The sequence below is a fragment of the Liolophura sinensis genome, chromosome 12, assembly GCF_032854445.1.
Source record: "Liolophura sinensis isolate JHLJ2023 chromosome 12, CUHK_Ljap_v2, whole genome shotgun sequence".
NCBI classification, from domain to species: Eukaryota; Metazoa; Mollusca; class Polyplacophora; order Chitonida; family Chitonidae; genus Liolophura; species Liolophura sinensis.
In genome coordinates, this window is record NC_088306.1 from 11,234,417 (window position 1) to 11,253,802 (window position 19,386).

The window sequence follows — 19,386 nt, forward strand, 5'->3', positions numbered from 1 at the left end:
GAATAGCAATCAGCTGTGAGTAACCAATCGGAGACGAGCAGCCCGAATTCTGGCGGGACATACCTCTACGAAATCTGTAAGTAAAAAAGTCTTTTTCTGACGCTATTGATGTGAAATTTGCCGATTTATGCAGTAAATACCTTTCTAAATGCTGTTGTCAGTGTCTGAACATGTCTTTTTGTTGTGACGATATGTTTGTACTAAGCTTTGCAAAAATGACAATATCGAAAACTGGACCAGTTTTAAGGGCTCACGTATTCAACCGAGTCAAGCGACAACGTCTCTAATAAATTAAAGAAATAGTAAATATTATAAGAAGAGCTATTCTAAACATTTTTACAGTTAATGTATACATCAGACATGGCCCAGAAAGAAAGACAAGATATGCAATACGCTACCTCAAAGAATAGGCGTACAAATAATAATGTAATAGGAAGTGCGCCTTTGTCTGGTTTGACTGCACAGTGTATTATCTGTTGAATTCAACATTTACAGCCATTGCAGTCGACAGAAGCGATACCCTATAGTAATGATACGCACCCTCATCTGCATAAAGTGAAGATGTAGACGTGAACTAAAGATGAAGGTAAGAAAATATTAAATTTATGTATTGATGATTGGTGTTTTATGCCGTACTCAAGAATATTTCGCTTATACGACGGTGGCCAGCATTATGGTGGAAGGAAACCTGAGCCAGGAGGAAATCCACGACCATCCGCAGGTTGCAAGCAGACCTTCCCACATACGGCTGGAGAGGAAGCCAGCGTGAGCTGGACTTGAACTCACAGCAACCGCATTGGTGAGAGACTCTTGGGTCATTACGCTGTGCTAGCACGCTAAGCAACTCAGCCACAGAGGCTGCCCATAAGAAAATAAAAGAACAGGTATATGTGACATACACTTGTCAAACAAACAGTGGGCATTTTAGGAGTCCCACAAGTTCACGTGGATATGGACGACACATGGTGGTGGCTCTCACAAACTATTGTAGCTAAAAGGAGAGATTTGATGGTACTTACCAGACTGAATACACATTTTACATAGCCAGGTCTGTCCACTGCCAGAACTCTCTCATTTGTTTCAGTATCGAAAATAAGGGTGTTGATTTATTCACTGATGACAATCACATAGCCAAGAAATGGGCTGTGAAGTTATTAGATAATTAGTTTAATTGCTGGGTAAGGCCTAGTTCACAGTCGAGATGGCATCCACAGTAAGATATGGCTATGGGAACCAAACCTTCTGCTGATTTGCTCGGCGAAACGAAAATATGAGGCAAAACTAACTTGCCGTGGGCAAAAATCAAACGAATTTAGATATTAAGTATTGCATATGTTTGCTGATAAAGCTTTGCGGATAGGGTAAATAAACACAGATACATTGTGATAACCAGGTGCACATGTCTTCTGGGCTAAGGATTGCAGCAGTCTCTGCGTATCAATGAATGTAAGCCATCCTTAGACCATATTTTCGGGATTAATAATAACAGAAATTGAATGATCGAGTAGTTTCGAGTGAAATTGCTATGAACTTAAGTGTACTTACAATTTACAAATTTGTTCACTGCGCAATATGCATGTAATTGTTCGTAGTGAATACACTTCAGCATTTTTAGGTTAAAAAAGCTTCATTTGGAAATGACCCATATGAAAAAAATCATATCATTAATTCTTTTGTCAGATCCTAATAATTGTATCAGTTCACCACTATATATATATATATATATATATATATATATATATATATATATATATATATATATTTACTTATACTTTTGCTTTTGTCTGGCACATGAGGATGGATTGTATATAAAAAATTCATGTTCAGCGTTACAAAATACTGTACGTCTTTTCATTGAAAATGCATTTGGCAAATTTGCCATATTAGATGGATTATCTATATGAATTTTACCATGAAATTCGGCTAATTTTTGTTGTAATTCATTTTGAGCAGATGACGTGAAGTTACCAGGTATTGTTCCAGGCCATGGATCCTTTATTTTCAAATCCTGCCTTTCTGCCAAGTCAGGGAGTAATGGCCTATTCCCAGCCTCCCATGATGGCAGGTTTGGTTGGAATGAACCCACCCTTCACCCCTATGATGGCGAATAGACCAGCTGCTGAGGCAGCTGATGAGATTGGTCGAATGGCACAAGAGGGGGTACAGGAGACTCTTAGGTAGGAGAGTGTTGATTGGCTGCAAACCTGTTTATGTAACGATCTCATTAGCTGTTTGTTGGATGGTAGAACATGTAAATCAGACCTGTTTATTCAGTTCATCTACGTTTGATCTCCTCTATGCAATATTTCATTGTCTACCACAGCAGTGCTTTGAAGATAGGACTAGTTACAGTAAATGACCTAAAGTTTCACCCTTGGACTCGGAAAGTGTATCACAGGATTCATTGCGTTGGTTGTTGTGTGGCTGACTGAGAGCCACAGGAGAACACCAGGGGATTATGCTGACAGTCCAGGGGATTATGCTGACAGTTTAGGGGATTATGCTGATAGTTTAGGGGATTATGTTGACAGTTCAGAGGATTATGCTGACAGTTCAGGGGATTATGCTGACAGTTCAAGAATTTAATAAACAAGCTCACACTTCACTGAGCAGTTAGTTTCATTCTGTGCTCACCACCCACAGTTCATGTTTTTCTCAGTTTTAATCATAATAATTTTAGTACATGCACTTTGCAACAGGTTGATAGTATTATTATCGTTATTTTGTGACAAATGGAAATTTGGGAGAAAACTATGTGAAGATTAAATATCTGGTTTTAAACTGCAGAGCTTTCCAGATATAAAGATGCAATTTTAACACACCTTGAATCTATACTTGTAAACTAGGCCTACCAGCAGACAAGATGGAGATGTCAAATTGCTATCATAGCAACATCTACACACATGTATGCGTTTGCACTGCTGCAGCTAAACATTTCTTGTTCATTCTGGCGTAATTTGAAAGACTGTCAACTTCCGCTCATATTTTGTAAACATGAATATTTAATTTACTTAATATTTAATCAAGTCCCCTTAGGGGAATTTTAGTCATAGAGATTAGTTTCATCTGCATGTAGATACAAGCCACCAACAATCACAGAACTCAAAATTTCCACATGCCTACCCTCTGAACACGTAATTTTTTCTGACGAAAGGCCAAACAATAATCTTATCTGTCGTTGGAGACATGTAAATCAGGTCTGGGCAAAACTGTATTTAGGAGTTTGTGAAACATTTTGTTTATAAAGCCAGTGACGGTGTTGTTCGACTTCCTAATGTAATAACAACTCAAACAAATCCTGTCTCCCGATATGCCCAACTCACACACAGTGCTACCAAAAAGGTGTAAAAGTAAATCGTGATAACTTTCGGAAACTTTGTGTGGAATATGTTTTGTGTGTTCCCGATATAAAAATGCAGGAAAAGAAAACTCCTGCAATAGGAGGTCAGTTCCGACTGTAAAGAAACAAAATATAGACTGACATATTGAATTGAAATAACATGGACACGAGAAGCTGATGACATATTTCTCAGTGAAATTCGTTTTTAGGTAAAATACATTTGTACACATATTCGTTGCATGATGAGGTCTCTCAGCAGACAACCATTCACCATGTAACGGTGTGAGGTGACATCCACGTAGGCCTAACCTGAGTAATCAGTTCATCTGCAGTGTAGGCCCTGCATTGATCATGTACATTCAGCATTTGGGGTTTAAAGGTTTAGGCCTCGACTGTCTTAATACTTTCTTCGATTTCTATCATAGGGGGGCCTAATCACTCTCTTCTGTCATCTTGCTGTCAACTCAGATTGTGAGAAAGTAAATGACAGTAGCTCAGGTGTGAAACCTTAGGTCCTTTACTGCAGAATAAACACCATACCTTAAAGGGGAAGAAAACTTAAAAAAAATGACAATATAGGCTGAAAAGAGCACATTTATTTTATATCTGGTGGTGCCTGTGCATAATTTAGCGATTTTTCCTCGCCATACACTTAAAGCCTGAAAACTGAAAAGCTGGAATAAATCGCTGAGTCCATTGCAACCTCCATCTTTAACGTCTTGTAATTTATGCTGGGGGTGTGTTGCCTCTCAGCCAGTGAAAGTCGTTAAAACTGCCGGCTTGTTTGTGTAAACTCGGAACCTACGTCCAACATTCCGGTTTTCTGATCGTCAAGCGGAAAACGAACTGTACTGTTTGCTACCTTCTGGGAAGAAGAGTTCTACCGGAAAAGTACAAACTGCACTTTGGCGGTTTCCGACAGCATTTCTCCTCCTAACACAGAAAACTTCAGGACTAGTTCTTAGGCAAAATGGAGTCGCCCACAGAGGATTTTGGCGCTGACTTTATTTATAATTTATCAGCTTGAGGTACATATTAGAATTTTGTTTATGGCATGCACCTGCGAGGAAATGCATACTCTTTTCAATGGTGTTTGATAGATATTTAAATTTTCTTCTCCTTTAAAGAACTGTTCTCATATTTACTATCAGTGCTCTGTGGAAAGGTTTTGAAGGCATCAAGAGCCTTTTAAATAATGTATTTTGCGATGAGTCATTTCTTGCTTCTCAATGTTGAATATCATACGGCCTTACATTTGAAATGGATTTATAATTATGCTACCCAATTAGTAACCATTAATCTGCTCATGAAGGTTTCTGCTTGTAAAAAAACTAGATGGTTCTTGAAAGTCGTTGAAAACATACGATAAATTTAGGTCCTTGAAAGTCCTCTAGAAATCATATTCTGCCATGAGTGGAAATCCTGTGATCAGCCTAAGGCCCTGATTTAACTGATAATACTGTCTCTCTACAGTTATGATACGACGGACCTTGCCTTCTGTATGTTTCAGTGATGAAGTCTTCAGTACATACACCCATAATGACATCATACCTGGCTGTCAGCCCCACCCCGGGGATATTGTGGAGGCAGGTTCGCTGGCTGTAAGTACATCATGGAGCTAAGACTATACACGTTCTCTTTACATGACTAGCAAATTTTAAACTATGCCAATGTCACTGTGATCAGACAAAGAGATGTGAACAAAGAGGCTGTCTCAATCATTGTTTCTAATAACACATGCTTTCGCTTTATGTAAAATATGCATAGCATGATTGTAACCAACACCTGAAGCAAAATTTGTAAGCAATTTGAAGCTAATCATCCTCTGACTAATGATGCTGCGGGTTCAAATCCAGCTCTGGGTATTTTGCCTGGAATTTTGAAGTCAGGGGGGATCATTAGGTACCTGGTGAAGGCTATTGGTCTCCTCCATCCATAAAGCTGATTGACTGCTGTTGTATAAGTGGAAATAATGTTATATTTATTTATTATTTATTTGATGGGTGTTTAGACGCCATACTCGAGAGTTGTTTACATATATATGTGTATGGTCAGGCTTATAGGTGAAGGAAGTGCCTTAGTACACCACCACTCTTTGCCAGGTACCTGAAAAACCTGCTGGCTGAAACCTGTAGCCATAACAGCAAGGGCTGGATTTGAACTGCGACCTAGTTGATTACATGCCTAGTGGTTCCCCGTAAAATGTTTTGAGTACATAAATAGAAATAAAAGCTTTGACTTGATTGTAAAGGTGAAAAGTTCTAGTAGAAATGCACTGATGTCTTCCTTTTGCTTCCCCACATTTTAGGCATTAAGCTTACCCCCTGTGTGGTATGACTTGGCCTCCTCTTTGCCCCAGGAGACCATCACTAGTGGAAAGCTTAGCGGTCTGCAACTAGAGGGAATTCTTTATGCCGTGAGTAAGCGTTTGTAATACTCGTAGGTGCACATCAAGCAAGTTTGTAATACTTGTAGGTGCACATTGAGCAAGTTTGTAATACTCGTAGGTGCATATCAAGCAAGTTTGTAGTGCTCCTAGGTGCACATCAAGCAAGTTTGTAATACTCGTAGGTGCATATCAAACAAGTTTAAAAGAACACTTCATGCTGGCTTCCTCTCCGGCAGTAAGTGGGAAGGTCAGCCAGCAGCCTGCGGATGGTTGTGGGTTTCCCCCGGGCTGTGCCCGGTTTCCACCCACCATAATGCTGGCCGCCGTCGTATAAGTGAAATATTCTTGAGTGCGGCATAAAACACCAATCAAATAAATAAATAAAATAACACTAAAGCTAAAGTGAAAAAAAAAACCTGAAAATGAAGTATTAAAGTGCAAAAGGAAAGGGCAATGAAACCTACATTTTTTATTTTTTAGGTTTTTAAAACTGTTTATAATGCAGTCAGTTGCATTATAATTCTTACGTTTCACACAAATGTTGTCAGAGTAATAGTCCATAATATGGTTTTATGATTCTAATGGACTGAACTGCATGGAAACATGGCTTTGTGTTGGGTTAGGATCAAGATAGTTTAAATATTATAAACAGTTGAAATAGATCTGTTGAAATACGCTTGTGCTTATTTGCTTTTTGGTGGATTTTTGTCTTGTTCCATTAATGCATTGGTCAGATTTTTATTTTGCTCTATACGTGCACCTGGCTAGGTGAAGTGTTTTCCCCTGGGCTCCACCTTTCTGCCTCCCATCCTAAACCTGGATAAAACTAAATAAAAAAATATGGAACGTTTGTCAAGCAAACAATTCCACACTATCCTTGCAGTGTCAGCGGCACCAGTTGATCCTGCCTAATGGTCAGAGGGCAGGGTTCTTCATTGGAGACGGTGCTGGGGTCGGGAAAGGAAGACAAGTGAGTACACAAGAATACACCTGTGGTACCCTAATTCCTCAACCTTTTTCTCATATAAAAGGGTAACTTTTAGTGCAATTTATGCACATTTTTAACTTGATTTTGAAGACATCACCACATCAGTTGGATTGGCCATTTTCAGGGCTTTATGAAAGAAAAGTATAATTTTAGCAGCGTAAATGGAGTAATGCCTTTAGAATATGCTTAAATAAATACCGTGCAAACATGCAAAAAGGTTGAAGAATTACAGGAGTGTCTGTATATTGAACCACTGTAAAGGACCTAAAATTTTGTAATTGACTAAGCTACTCATTTGGCCCGATTCTGAACGTTCATGTGTATGTTGGATTTGTGTTTTGAAATTTGTTTGGCAGGTACGTGTAGGATGATATCCTACTGGGAAAACGGGACTTTCACCAAACTTTTCAGAACTCCAAATTGAATGGCTTATTGGAAGCAGATCTGATTTTATCTTCTTGTTTTATGTACATTTCCAGTTTGAACTGATGATTTGGGTAAATGAGTTAATGTTTTTAACTGTACTGGCATATACTTGTGTGTGTTTATTGACCTGACTGAGGTTTTAACGTCACAGACAAGAATCTTCTAATCCGAGGACCGTTTTTAGGTTCATGGGTGCAGGAAACTAGAGGGCACAGAATACTCAACCCTTGGCCATGTACCTCGCAAACAGCTTGAGTTAATGCCAGAGCCCAACCAGCAAGAGCTAAATTTGAGCCATCAGCCTCTTTATTCATACGCTGATCAACTGCTGATCAACTATGTCTCAGTCAGTTAAATCAGTAAACTCCTTGTGCGTACATGAATATTATAAGAATATGTTATGCAAGGAAATCTATATTTCATGCCTACTTGAAGAAAATTTTATTTAGCCATTTATGATATGTTTTGTTTTGTTGCAGATATCTGGAATTATCCTGGATAATTTTGCTCGTGGTCGAACTAAACACATTTGGTTCAGCATTTCTTCAGATTTGATTGTGGATGCTTGTAGGTGAGCCCTGCCTAGTTACAAGTTGAGAATAAAGTACGAAAGTGGCAAATAGTGGTTAAATTTCAAGTCTGTGTGTTCATCCAAATTTAAAGGTTTTCGGAAATGTTTCTCGTACATTTAATTTATATATTTGAAATTAAAATATCTATTAAAGCATTAGTGGAATGCAAGGATTCTACACTCAGAAATCTCAACAAAAATGTAAGACCAATTTTTTATTGAACTGTTATCATGGCTGATCAAAAATGTCCTTGTACAACTCATGCGGAGCAGAAAGAAGGTCAGGTGAAATAATCGTTTATAACAGCATTTATCACCTGTTGTATTCACAGAGATTTGCAGGATATTGGCTGCTACATCAAAGTTATAGAGGGCTGTCAACAATTGGACAAAGAAACAAGGTAAACGTTATATTCCTGCAAACTATTTCCACCTTTCCAGAAAGGTATTGTGACTGTAGTTGGTGGAAGTTAAAGGTGTCCTCACTATAGTAAAGTGGCCAGATGCTTTCATAATAGAGCATTAGCAATAAGTCTCACTCAATCTGGGGTCGAATCTTTTCTGAAATTATTCAAACTGGCTCCTCCTTTTCTGAGAATGATAAGCCATTGATGAAGAAGATGAAGAAGTAAGTCATTTACATATCCGCTCAGCAGAAAAGTACAAATGTAAACAAGACTCAACGGATTTGAAAGTGATCTCTGTATCTAGAAAGTCTGTAGTTGGAAGACTTGCCTGCTGGTTTGATGATTTACATATGACATTGTGGATTCTGTTTTGTTCCAGAGTGCTAGGTCTACCAGCCGGTTTTAAAGAGGGGATAGTTTTTAGTACTTATGCCACTCTGGTATCAGCCGTGCAAAGGGGAGGTAAGCAATGTTGACATGATTTATCTAAGATTGAAGGCAGGTGCATGGTGTTTCCATGAAAATGACAAAAAGGAGTTCTTCTGCTACGCCTTTAGTGTCAGTTGATCATAATCAGTGTACCATTATAGCACTGATAGCAAAAGGTAATAAATGTAGTAAGTAATATTGTGTAATAACGTTGATAGAAGAAACTAGCTTGCATTTGAGACTCTTCCATGTGGACAGGGTCATGCCTTGAACCATAGCAACTCTTCACATGATCTGTTCTGTCGAGTGAATTCCTGACAAATCCATTTGAGGCATAACAAAATTTTTTTAGGTAAGTTTGACATTCATTCGTCATGTAATAAGAAACGAGATCACATACAGCTTCAGATTATATACATGACTGTGAAGGCCTGTTGCTAAAACAAAAACATTCAAAAACACAAAATCATGATATTGTTAAAATAAAAATGATGAATAGAATTTATTATGTAATAATAAATGGATTATCATTTTAATTTTTCAAGAGAGCAAAATTTATGGTATTCAACCTTCACCACAGTCCTCTATTTAATTTCCAGGATCAGTTAACGGAACAAAACAGTCTCGTCTCCAGCAGTTGGTTGACTGGTGTGGCGGCGAGAACTTTGATGGCTGTCTTATTTTTGACGAATGTCACAAAGCAAAAAATTTTGTACCAGTAAGTATGTAAGAGGCAACATCTTTACTGCAGAAGCTGAGACAGGAAGAGTGTTATATAGGCCTGAAAAGAAAACAACACATTTATACAAATTTAAATGAAAGAGCTATACTTAAGGTATATTTTCGGCCAGCCTTGCTGGTTTTTTGAGATTTTAGCTTTGCCAAGAAGCTCTTCAGGGAATGGCACTCCAGACATATTTTGGCAGTCTACAGCCACACATGTAGGCATGGTGTGGCCCTCAAGTACATTCCAAACTCTTCATTTTTAGAATGGACTTTCACAGACCCCTCTAGTCCACAATTATCATGCTATACGTATGTATTTAGCCGAAACTGGAAATGCAAGTTAATCAATGGTGAGTTAAACAGTGACGTCATAATAAATAGTCAAGTGGAGGAAAGGGGGCTTTTCATTGGACAAACCTAAAAGATGGTGGGACTTTCAGTGTGCCTCGAATCAGTGGATTTTGTAGAAAATGAGATTGTTTAAAACAGGTTTGACAAAAACAAAAAAAAAATAGAATTCCACTCAGTTTGTGTAACTCTTTCATTTAGGGTATAGATGGTATAAATGTGTTCTTTTCCTTGAAGTTCAGCTTCATGTGGAAGTACTGCCAACAGAAAAGTTCATGGACCATGTATTAACTTGCCCCAGCACCTCCAGGGGTCTATATTGTATGACATCCACCTGTACCAGACAGGTAGCATTTTTAAGTGGCAGGTCACAAGTCTTCACCTGTTGATGTGTTTTACTACTCTGTTCCTGGAAATATTTTTTAATATCAGAACTAGTCGTAGGACTACCATTTTTATTTGTGGATGTTGTTGTTGTTTGACAGCATATGTTCACCATTATTGGGGCAGATGTATTAAAATATGTGCACAGGTATAGAAGGTTACTCTTCCACCCATACATGTAAATTTCATTTTCCTTCCAATGCTGATTATTCCGTGTCCGATTACTGGGAATATTGCTGCCACAAGTTCAGATCTGTTTTTATTTATTTATTTGATTGGTGTTTTACGCCGTACTCAAGAATATTTCACTTTTACGACGGCGGCCAGCATTATGGTGGGAGGAAACTGGGCACAGCCCGGGGAAACCCTCGACCATCCGCAGGTTGCTGGAAAACCTTCCCACGTACGGCCGGAGAAGAAGCCAGCATGAGCTGGACTTGAACTCACAGCGACCACATTGGTGAGAGACTCTTGGGTGATTATGCTGCGCTAGCACGCTAACCAACTGAGCCACGGAGGCCCCAGTCTGTTTTTAAGTCAAATGTGAGTTCACCCCAGACATTCTAGTTTCCTCCACACATAAACCTGGCCAATGTCATAAAATTGAAAAAAATTTCATTTTTGATGTTAAACACCAATAAATGTATAAATGTGTATTCCGTTATAGGGCAAAGAACAAGCCAGTACAAAAGTGGCAGTCGCCGTGACACAAGTACAGAGGTATCAGTTATACATGTGCTTGTGTGAATGTAGTCAGATACCATGGGTAAAGTAAAGAACATTTGCTTAAAACTTCATAATCTCAGGATAACTGTCAACAATATTTTGCTATTCCTTAGCTATTTTTCCCTTTATATCAGTTACAGACTGTAGATGTGGATTTATTTTACGCTCAAAATTGAGAAACCGGTGACTCTGTAAATAATTTCCATTAGTAATTATGTTGGCACATTCATTGACTGAAATTTCGGATGTGAAGTTATCCCCCCACTGTTGTAGAATATTGCCCAAGGCCCGTGTGGTCTACTGCAGCGCTACTGGGGTCACAGACGTTAAAAACATGGTAAGTGGTTGCTATAACTCAGTGTTAACAGGGAACAGTTGTTCAAAAGTGTATTAATTCAGATTTAAAATTTGAATACCAGTCTCATCCTAATACAAAGTAATTGGCACTTTAGTCTGGACTAACGTTAATATCAGGCTTAAGCTCTAATACACTTTTGAACAACTGGGGCCAGGAGATCAGGGTCAAATCTTGAGCTTTCCTAGTCCTAAGTTTACAAATTACTTCTGGTGCAGTGTTAAGTGAAATGCCTCGCCAACACGGACAATAAATGATCCGGAATATCAGTTACCCAAACACGAACAACACTTGTTGTCCATGTTTGAAGATTCCAGGGGGGAAAGACGGATAAATGATATATCCATAGTCATGTGACCCCAAAAAGTTGTCACATCTTCCATTTCGTATGTACTCACATGACATTTCCATTGAGTGACACTGATTGGTTCGTGTAGAGGACAGCGATGTCACAAGATCCAGATTGCCCGCAGGCAAGGGATAATCGTGTGCCCAGCAACATTTTTTGTTGCCCAAAATCAAATAAGCTGAATCTTTGGATCAAATGTTTGATGATCTGAAATTCTTGTTCTGGTTACTCGCACATGAGTAAATTTCAAGAATGTTTTGTTCAAGAAATCTCTTTTTCGACAACAAATATTGTCCGTGTAAGCTGGGCGTAACAGTATGGACCAAGTACTGACAGTGTTATCTGTGTATACTGTTTCTGGGTGGGGCATTGTATATTATGACTGTGACATGGTATTTAATGAAAGACATTGACGTAACACAACATACCAAATGATGTTGAAAGTGTTAATTAAATGAACACATGAAGTATGATATTAAAGCCTGTGCCCCCAGTGCAGATTTCTCTAGTAATGACTGACTACCACCATTACGGTTGAACAGTACCAAGAATATTTTTGAAATATTTTGGGGGGGAATTCTGGAACTTTAAAGGCAATAGCTAGGTTAAAAGTGACACACCTCAGATGCTTTTGTACGCTTTGCTGGGGCCTAAATTTTAATGTAAAGCTGTTACATATCTTTCAACACTTCGGCAAATTATTGTAACGAAAAGGGCGACAAAGAATTTCTGGTTTGCTCTGAAATGTTTACATTTTATTTTCTTGCAGGCTTTTATGGAAAGACTGGGCCTATGGGGAGAAGGTGCTCCTTTTAAAGACTTCGATAATTTCATCGAGTCCATTCAGAGAAAAGGTTTGGGTATGTACACAGTGTGTTCTCACTCGGTTTTCATTTATTTTATTATTTTTTTACTCTGCTGTTTATTTGTTTATGTTATGTGTCTGATGCTAAATCGATAGTTTATATGTCCACCACATTGCAGCATTTCAAATTAACGCATTGGAAACAAACTAAAACTCAATATTCAGCTGTATATTTATAACTTTCAGACCAAATTTGAATTTGATATTGATGTTTGCCCGGTTTCCTCACACCATAATGTTGGCTGTCATCGTATAAGTGAAATATTCTTGAGTATGGCATAAAACACCAATCATATAAATAAAATAGATATTTTGTGTGTGGTTATTGCTCTTTTGCACATTTTTGCAGCAGAACTTCCAAAGGAATTATTAAATATTGAATATATCTGATGTGAAGGTTTAAGTGTATGTGTGTATCTGTACATGGCACGGGAAAGTTTGTGAGCCACTTACCAAATGGCGGTGGTTTTACGCTGGGCACTCCAGTGAGATTCTTCCATCATTGAAACCTTCACCCTTTTTATCATTATATTGTTAAGTGTTCGTGCAAAGTTAAACGTCAGTCAGTCAAATCAAACCAAATTAGGTTTTGTCGGATTAACTTGTATACATATATATCTACTGTGACCTAACAGTTTGTCGGGACCGGTAGATCCAGGATCAATCCTTGATCGAGTCACACCTAAGACATTAAAAGAGTAAGTTGTAACTTCCTCGCTTGGCGTTCAGCATGAAGGGGATAGTGCAACTACTGGTTGACCCATATCAGTATAATGGCTCAGGCGGTGCGGCTTACTTGCCTTCGGTAAGTCGCCTCAGTGAAGCAGCACTAAATGAAAGAGTGGTGGAAATCCGTCCTGCAACTAGGAGGCATATTACACATACATGCACCCTAAGGATTCCTTCGTCGTCATATGACTGAAAAATTGTTGAGTACGACGTTAAACCCCAAGCACTCGCTCACTCATCTAACAGTTTGTATGTGTTGGTTTTAAAGGTGTGGCTGAAATGTTAGCCATGGAGATGAAGACAACAGGGATGTATGTGTCCAGGGGACTGAGCTTCAAACAAGCAGAGGTCAGTTATGCCTTACATTCTTAGATCGTTTACAATAATATAGTCCTGTTTCTTGAGAACAAAATAACAACATGTTTGTAGCCATTGAGTGATTCTTGAGTGTGTGATTTTTGGGGCCCATTTTACAAAATACTATGTAGCGGTAAACCCCAATCTTTTATTCTACATGTATGTTTTGGGTCCTTATTCGGTGAGATGGTTAAAGTGCCAGCTTCCTGCAACTGTGCACTTTGAGGTCGCGCATAGGAATCCAGCTCTTGCTGTTTTGGCTGTGGCCTGAGGTCAGGAGGTCCCTCAGGTACATAGAGAAGGGAGGTGGTTTACTCCGACCACGCCTTTGTCCTGGGTACTTGGAGAAGGGAGGGTGGGTTCACTCTGACCACGCCTTTGTCCTGGGTACTTGGAGATGGGAGGTGGTTCACTCTGACCACGCCTTTGTCCTTCACCCTCAGCATGTCTCACGAATGAAAAATTCTCGAGTTTTGCATTCAATACCAAAGATATTCTTTGTTTTTCAGTTTGTGACAGTGGAAGCTCAGGTGACAAAGGAACAGATGAAGATGTACGATATTGCTGCTCATGTGTGGTGAGTTCTTAGCAAATTTCACATCTTCATCTGAGGCATCAGTTGATTAGGAACGAAAAAGCACCGATTAATAAACTAAATCTAAATGGGAATTTATACATATCTTCTCTCTCATTGTTCAAAGGGATCTTGGTTGGAAAAGTGATCGAAGACTTGCACTAAGGAGTTCATGTGATGTTTTGTTGATTGAAGACCAGTATACCTAATTTTGGAAAGTTTGTCAGTAACTTCCGCTGTTTGCGGAAAATTGTAACTTCCGTTGTTTACGGAAATTTCATCATTATTGTATGAAAGAGTCTATACCAGACATTTTTGACATGAAATCCATACTGACTAATCAAGTATATTTTTCTCTATATACCAAGACTACTGTAATTCTTCAAGTTTTCACATGGTTGCAAGGTGTTTATTCAAGCATATTCAGAAAGCATTATTCTGTGTTGTCTGATAAAACTATACTTTTGGTGGATCCATGAAATTTGTGAATCCAACCAATATAGTTTTGTCCCTAAAATAAAATTAAAAATGTGCATAAATTGCTCTGAAATGGTTGAGGAATTAGGATGCCTGAAATTATTTCTCTTCAGAAAATACTGGTACCTTCGCGATTAATTGTTTTAAACGATTCTTTTTCAAAAGTTTGAATAAGGCGAAGGCGAATTTTAATTGTATTAAAATTGTTTTAAACACTAACACGTGGACACAGATGAGGCTGATATTTTGTGAAAGGTAATTATTTGGGAAATTCTAAAGTAATAACAAAAATCTGAAAGGAGTTGCTCTAATTGATTTCTTGCCTAATATCAAGAGTATTGCCTCTTTGAACAACTGTTTTAGAAATCATATCACAGATTCTTATTTTAATGTCTTACCACAGGAACGAAGTACGGAAAGCTTTAGAATCCGCCATGTTTAGAACAGGCTGTAGTAACAACAGAATCTGGGCACAGTTCTGGTCAGCTCACCAGAGATTCTTCAAACAGCTGTGGTGAGTGTGGCTTACTTTCACTTTTGTTTTCATCCAACTTAAAGTCGGGAGACCTTGGATCACACTAGGGTGGGATCATATCATAGTCTTTAAAAATGGTACTTGTCACTGCCACATTTATGTGCAGCACTGAGAGGTTACAGCAAGGAAACAGGACTGATTGGTTGTCCTGGTGTATAGTCTGATTGGGTGGGGTGTCATGCCTGGTGTCTTTGGCATGATCTTTCATTGGCAGCACAACTGCCACAAGAAGACACAGTACATGTACACACTAATGACTCTTCATTGCCATGTGAATGAAAAATTGTTGAGTATGACATAATACCCCAAGGCTATACGCATTTATAGATGCTGTTCACATCAACTCATTACTGTGATCAGTATATAAGCATGCATCAGCATATAAGCATGTATCAGTATATAGGAGAAATGTTCTTGAATGTAATGTTAGGCACTAATCAAATGAACAACTTCATGGTGTTAACAGATGCTTGTTTAATATGTGTGCAATACAGTAATGTACATGTTGACATTATAGTTACCATAAAGTATGAACAAGGTTGAAGCTTGTAAAGAGTAAAGTAAAGAGTACTTGCAGTAAAGTAGGAGAGTTACAAGTTACAGGGGTGGTGGATTGGTCCTCACCAGGGAGATAGTATGCCAGCACGGCGCAATGACCCAGGTGCCTCCCACCAATGCGGTCACTGTGAGTTCAAGTCCAGCTCATACTGGATTCTTCTCCGGACATACACAGTATGGATGGTCGTTTCTCCGGGCTCTGACCTGTTTCCTGTGTTTGTATAAGTGAAATATTCTTGAGTATGGCTTAAAACACAAATCAAACAAAATAAATAAATTACAAAGGCAGCGGCCGGGTCATAAAAAAAAAAAAAGCACGAAGAATGTTCACTCTTGTGTTTTCAGCATGGGGATGAAAGTGCCATGTATCATCCGTGAGGCAAAGGCAGCTCTGGAGGGAGGCCAGTGCGTGGTTATAGGACTACAGACAACAGGGGAGGTAAGTGTGTTAGAGGTTGTCTCTGGCAGTGCAATATAGCACCGAACTTCAGACAACTTGTTAGGTATCTTACAGTACAGCTTTAGGTGTGTTGTATGGGGTTTGTGTACAATTTGTAGCTGGTGAAGTTGGACGATGCCACACTCACTGCACCCAGTTTGACAGTGTGTAAAATCTAGGCGTCAAAACAAGCCAGCCATGATTCAAAATGGATGTTCCAGGTCAAGAATCGCAAGGCTAATTAACAAAACAAATCACTATAGAACTGAGAAAGTATATAAGGTGTGAAAATAAGATGGATTCATACAACGGGAAGTAGTCAGAAGTTTTCAATGATGATGAAAACACATTGGGTGTGTTCTAAGCGAATGAAGGAAATCAGTATACAAATGAAGTAGTAATTCTTGTTTATAAGATATTGATAATCAAAATTTGTATCTCAGTTGCACTTTGATTACAACTGTTCATAATCAAAGTCTCTACCTGTTCTAGTAACAGTATTGTGTTCACCAAGGTGTTTACTCCGTTATCCAGAATGTTTGACTTATGTGTCAAGCTGTTGTTACGGAAAGTGGGCAAACCCCACGGGAATTCCACCTCATATATCACCATCTACCTGAGAAATGCTCTAAATGACCTAACATTTCACCCACAAAAGTGTATTTTTAGAGACAAATGTCACAAAATATGATTTTTGGTGCTGAAACTTACAATGTTCCAGTATGGATATCACCCCATGTTCAAACCAAACCTCAATCACTTTTATAAAATTAGTAGAACTCTCAAAATCAGAAAATACGAGTAAGTTAGTCATGGATGATATTCATGGTCATTTAGGGTATGTGTGAAATAAAAGTGGGCCGTACGTGGGAAGGTCTGTCAGCAACCTGCGGATGGTCGTGGGTTTCCCCCTGGGCTCTGCCCGGTTTCCACCCACCCTAATGCTGGCCGCCGTTGTATAAGTGAAACATTCTTGAGTACGGCGTAAAACACCAATCAAAAAAATAAATAAAAGTGCAGAAATCAGGCATGGGTTTGTCTGAGAAGTATGATTAATTAGGAAAAGGGAACTTTGATGCTAATTTGCAAAGCTACAGTCTCTATCCACATGTATGCTTTGATGTCCACTGTTCCTTCAGGCCTAGCTCTGAGATCTGTTGGCCATGTTCCCAGCTTAGCTCCAAGATCGGTTAGCCATTTTCGCGGCTTAGCTCCAAGATGGGTTAGCCATGTTCCCAGCTTAGCTTCCACATTAACCACTCTGAACCGTTACATTCACTAACCTGGAACTCGGTCGTGTCATCTGTTCTGTCTCCCAAGTACCAATGCTGTACGCCATAAAAAGAGGTGTCCCATGATCTTAAAGTCATTCTGAATTCATCTCACCTCATTATGTGGGAATAATAAAGGCCATAACATCGCAAATAACACAAATGTAACCAAGACACCCATGCACCATGGACAGCATCAGAACTTGGCAAGCTGCCATTTTCAAATCATGTTACTCGGTTGCTAGGGTGGACTTGCCTACTCTGCCTAAAAGACCATCTTTTTTCACAGTATAATTGATCATATTTTGATCATTTCATTATTAAGACACAACTTAAAGTTAAGACTCCTAAACAATTTGTCAGTCGCCCTTTAGATGGTGTACATCTTATTGGATTGAATCCAATCATTCTTCGTGTTTATCTTTTTCGGGACGTTGCGGAGTGTAGCTGACTCAAATTGAAAATGATGGCTCGCAAAGTTTGGCATGCAGTCAGTGTAACAGATATATTTGTGTTAATTGTGACGTTATGGTCATTATTCATGAATAATGAGGTAAGAATTACTGAAGGGTTACAGGAAACAAGTTTTTGTAACACACAGCTTTGACGTGTTGAGAACAGCCCATGCGGACGGACTGAGTTCCAGGTTAGTAAATGGAAGAGCACAGATCTGTATTTTTGAAAGCTGAGCTGGAAAGAATTGAACAGATCTCCAATCTACTAAAGGCCTCACTAATATACTGAGTTACATGTACTCGTGCAATTTCAGGCAAGCCTGGAGCAGGAACTTTCAAAAAAGAAGGACAAGCTTGACGAATTTCTCTCCCTTTGTCGCGAGATTCTGATTAGATTTGTTGACCAGTATTTTCCTACTGCTGTAGAGGGCGCTGTAAGTACCTGGTGTGAATTCACAAACATTACCATTTTAGACAAGAGGTCACTATGAAGGTTTATATACTCTAGTACGCATTCCTTCTTAAGATGTTCACTCATGATACTAATCTCCAACAGACTCTGACAGTGCAAGTTGTAATAAGCTGGAACACCAGTCAAATGCAGGTAATGATAATCGCTAAAAATTAATATAATCTCAAGGGGAAGTAAATGTACAAGTTTTGTCTCGGCACATCACCCAGTCAGCTATCAGCCAGAGGGTGATGTAATGTTACCCAAATCCCCAAAGCTGTGTTTGAACTCTTTCTATCTTTAATTTTGAAGAGTTTACAAAGGGAGGTTAGTTATCTTATTAAAAAGTTCTGTTGGAACCTGTGGGTTTTTATTTAATGCATTTTGATTTCCAAACATCTCTGAACATGGACAGAGAACACATAATAGTGCATGTCCTTACTTTGACATTTTTAGTCTTTCGTTTGACATTTTTATATCTTGACTTTGACATTTTTATATCTTGACAGAAGGAGGATGAACCCAAAGAAGATAACTGGAGCGTGACTGCCAAAGATATGTTGGTGAATTTTGCAAAGCAGATTGAGCTGCCTAATAGGTGAGGGATTACATATAACTTATCACAGCCAAAAACAGTGTATTCGCCTCCCCCCCCCCAAAAAAAAATTTAAACCTTACCTGCATATTCTGTTCACATCACCTCACTTGAAAAGGTTGAAGATTTACAATATAAGGGGGCCTCTGTGGCCTGGTGGCTTATTATAGCGTGTTAGCACAGCGCATTGACTGTGGGGCTTCTCACCAGTGCAGTCGCTGTGAGGCCTGCCAGCTACCTGTGGATCATCGTGTGTTTCCCTCGGGCGCTCTCCGGTTCCATCCCTTCATAATGCTGACCACCCCCACCCACCCTCCACCCTAATTGTGAAAGTGCAATATTCGTGAGCATGAACTCCAATCAAATAAACTTGCAACAAATTTTTGCTTTACGTCCTCTGATCCATTTATTTGTCCGGGAATCAGACTCTTTGATAATGTTTGTCAGGGTGTGGTTGATTTCCTGATAAGTCATGGACGTACAAAGAACAGATGAATATTGAGTCACATCTTTTTACAGTTTACAACTTTCTGCTCTTTTTTGTGATCTATGAATATAATATCTGTGTACGACAATCAGTTCTACTTGTTTTTGGTGTGAAGGTCAGTATTCGAATGTATCACATGTCTTGAACGTTAAACA

The 19,386-nt window shown here is 38.9% G+C and overlaps 1 protein-coding gene across 1 annotated transcript in view; it reads left to right on the plus strand.

The window, feature by feature from the left end:
• The first annotated feature begins 495 nt into the window (after positions 1-495).
• LOC135479136 (uncharacterized) overlaps positions 496-19,386 on the plus strand; it is a 49,207-nt gene continuing 30,316 nt past the window's right edge. Inside the window, exons 1-18 of the mRNA XM_064758890.1 lie at positions 496-586; positions 1,954-2,177; positions 4,851-4,941; positions 5,649-5,756; positions 6,613-6,699; positions 7,623-7,714; positions 8,047-8,115; positions 8,501-8,583; positions 9,150-9,268; positions 10,676-10,728; positions 11,008-11,071; positions 12,208-12,298; positions 13,301-13,380; positions 13,899-13,966; positions 14,844-14,954; positions 15,879-15,972; positions 18,013-18,132; positions 18,659-18,747. Coding sequence (XP_064614960.1) covers positions 1,987-2,177; positions 4,851-4,941; positions 5,649-5,756; positions 6,613-6,699; positions 7,623-7,714; positions 8,047-8,115; positions 8,501-8,583; positions 9,150-9,268; positions 10,676-10,728; positions 11,008-11,071; positions 12,208-12,298; positions 13,301-13,380; positions 13,899-13,966; positions 14,844-14,954; positions 15,879-15,972; positions 18,013-18,132; positions 18,659-18,747 — 1,610 coding nt within the window. The 5' untranslated portion in view covers positions 496-586; positions 1,954-1,986. The remainder of the gene's footprint in view (positions 587-1,953; positions 2,178-4,850; positions 4,942-5,648; positions 5,757-6,612; positions 6,700-7,622; positions 7,715-8,046; positions 8,116-8,500; positions 8,584-9,149; positions 9,269-10,675; positions 10,729-11,007; positions 11,072-12,207; positions 12,299-13,300; positions 13,381-13,898; positions 13,967-14,843; positions 14,955-15,878; positions 15,973-18,012; positions 18,133-18,658; positions 18,748-19,386) is intronic.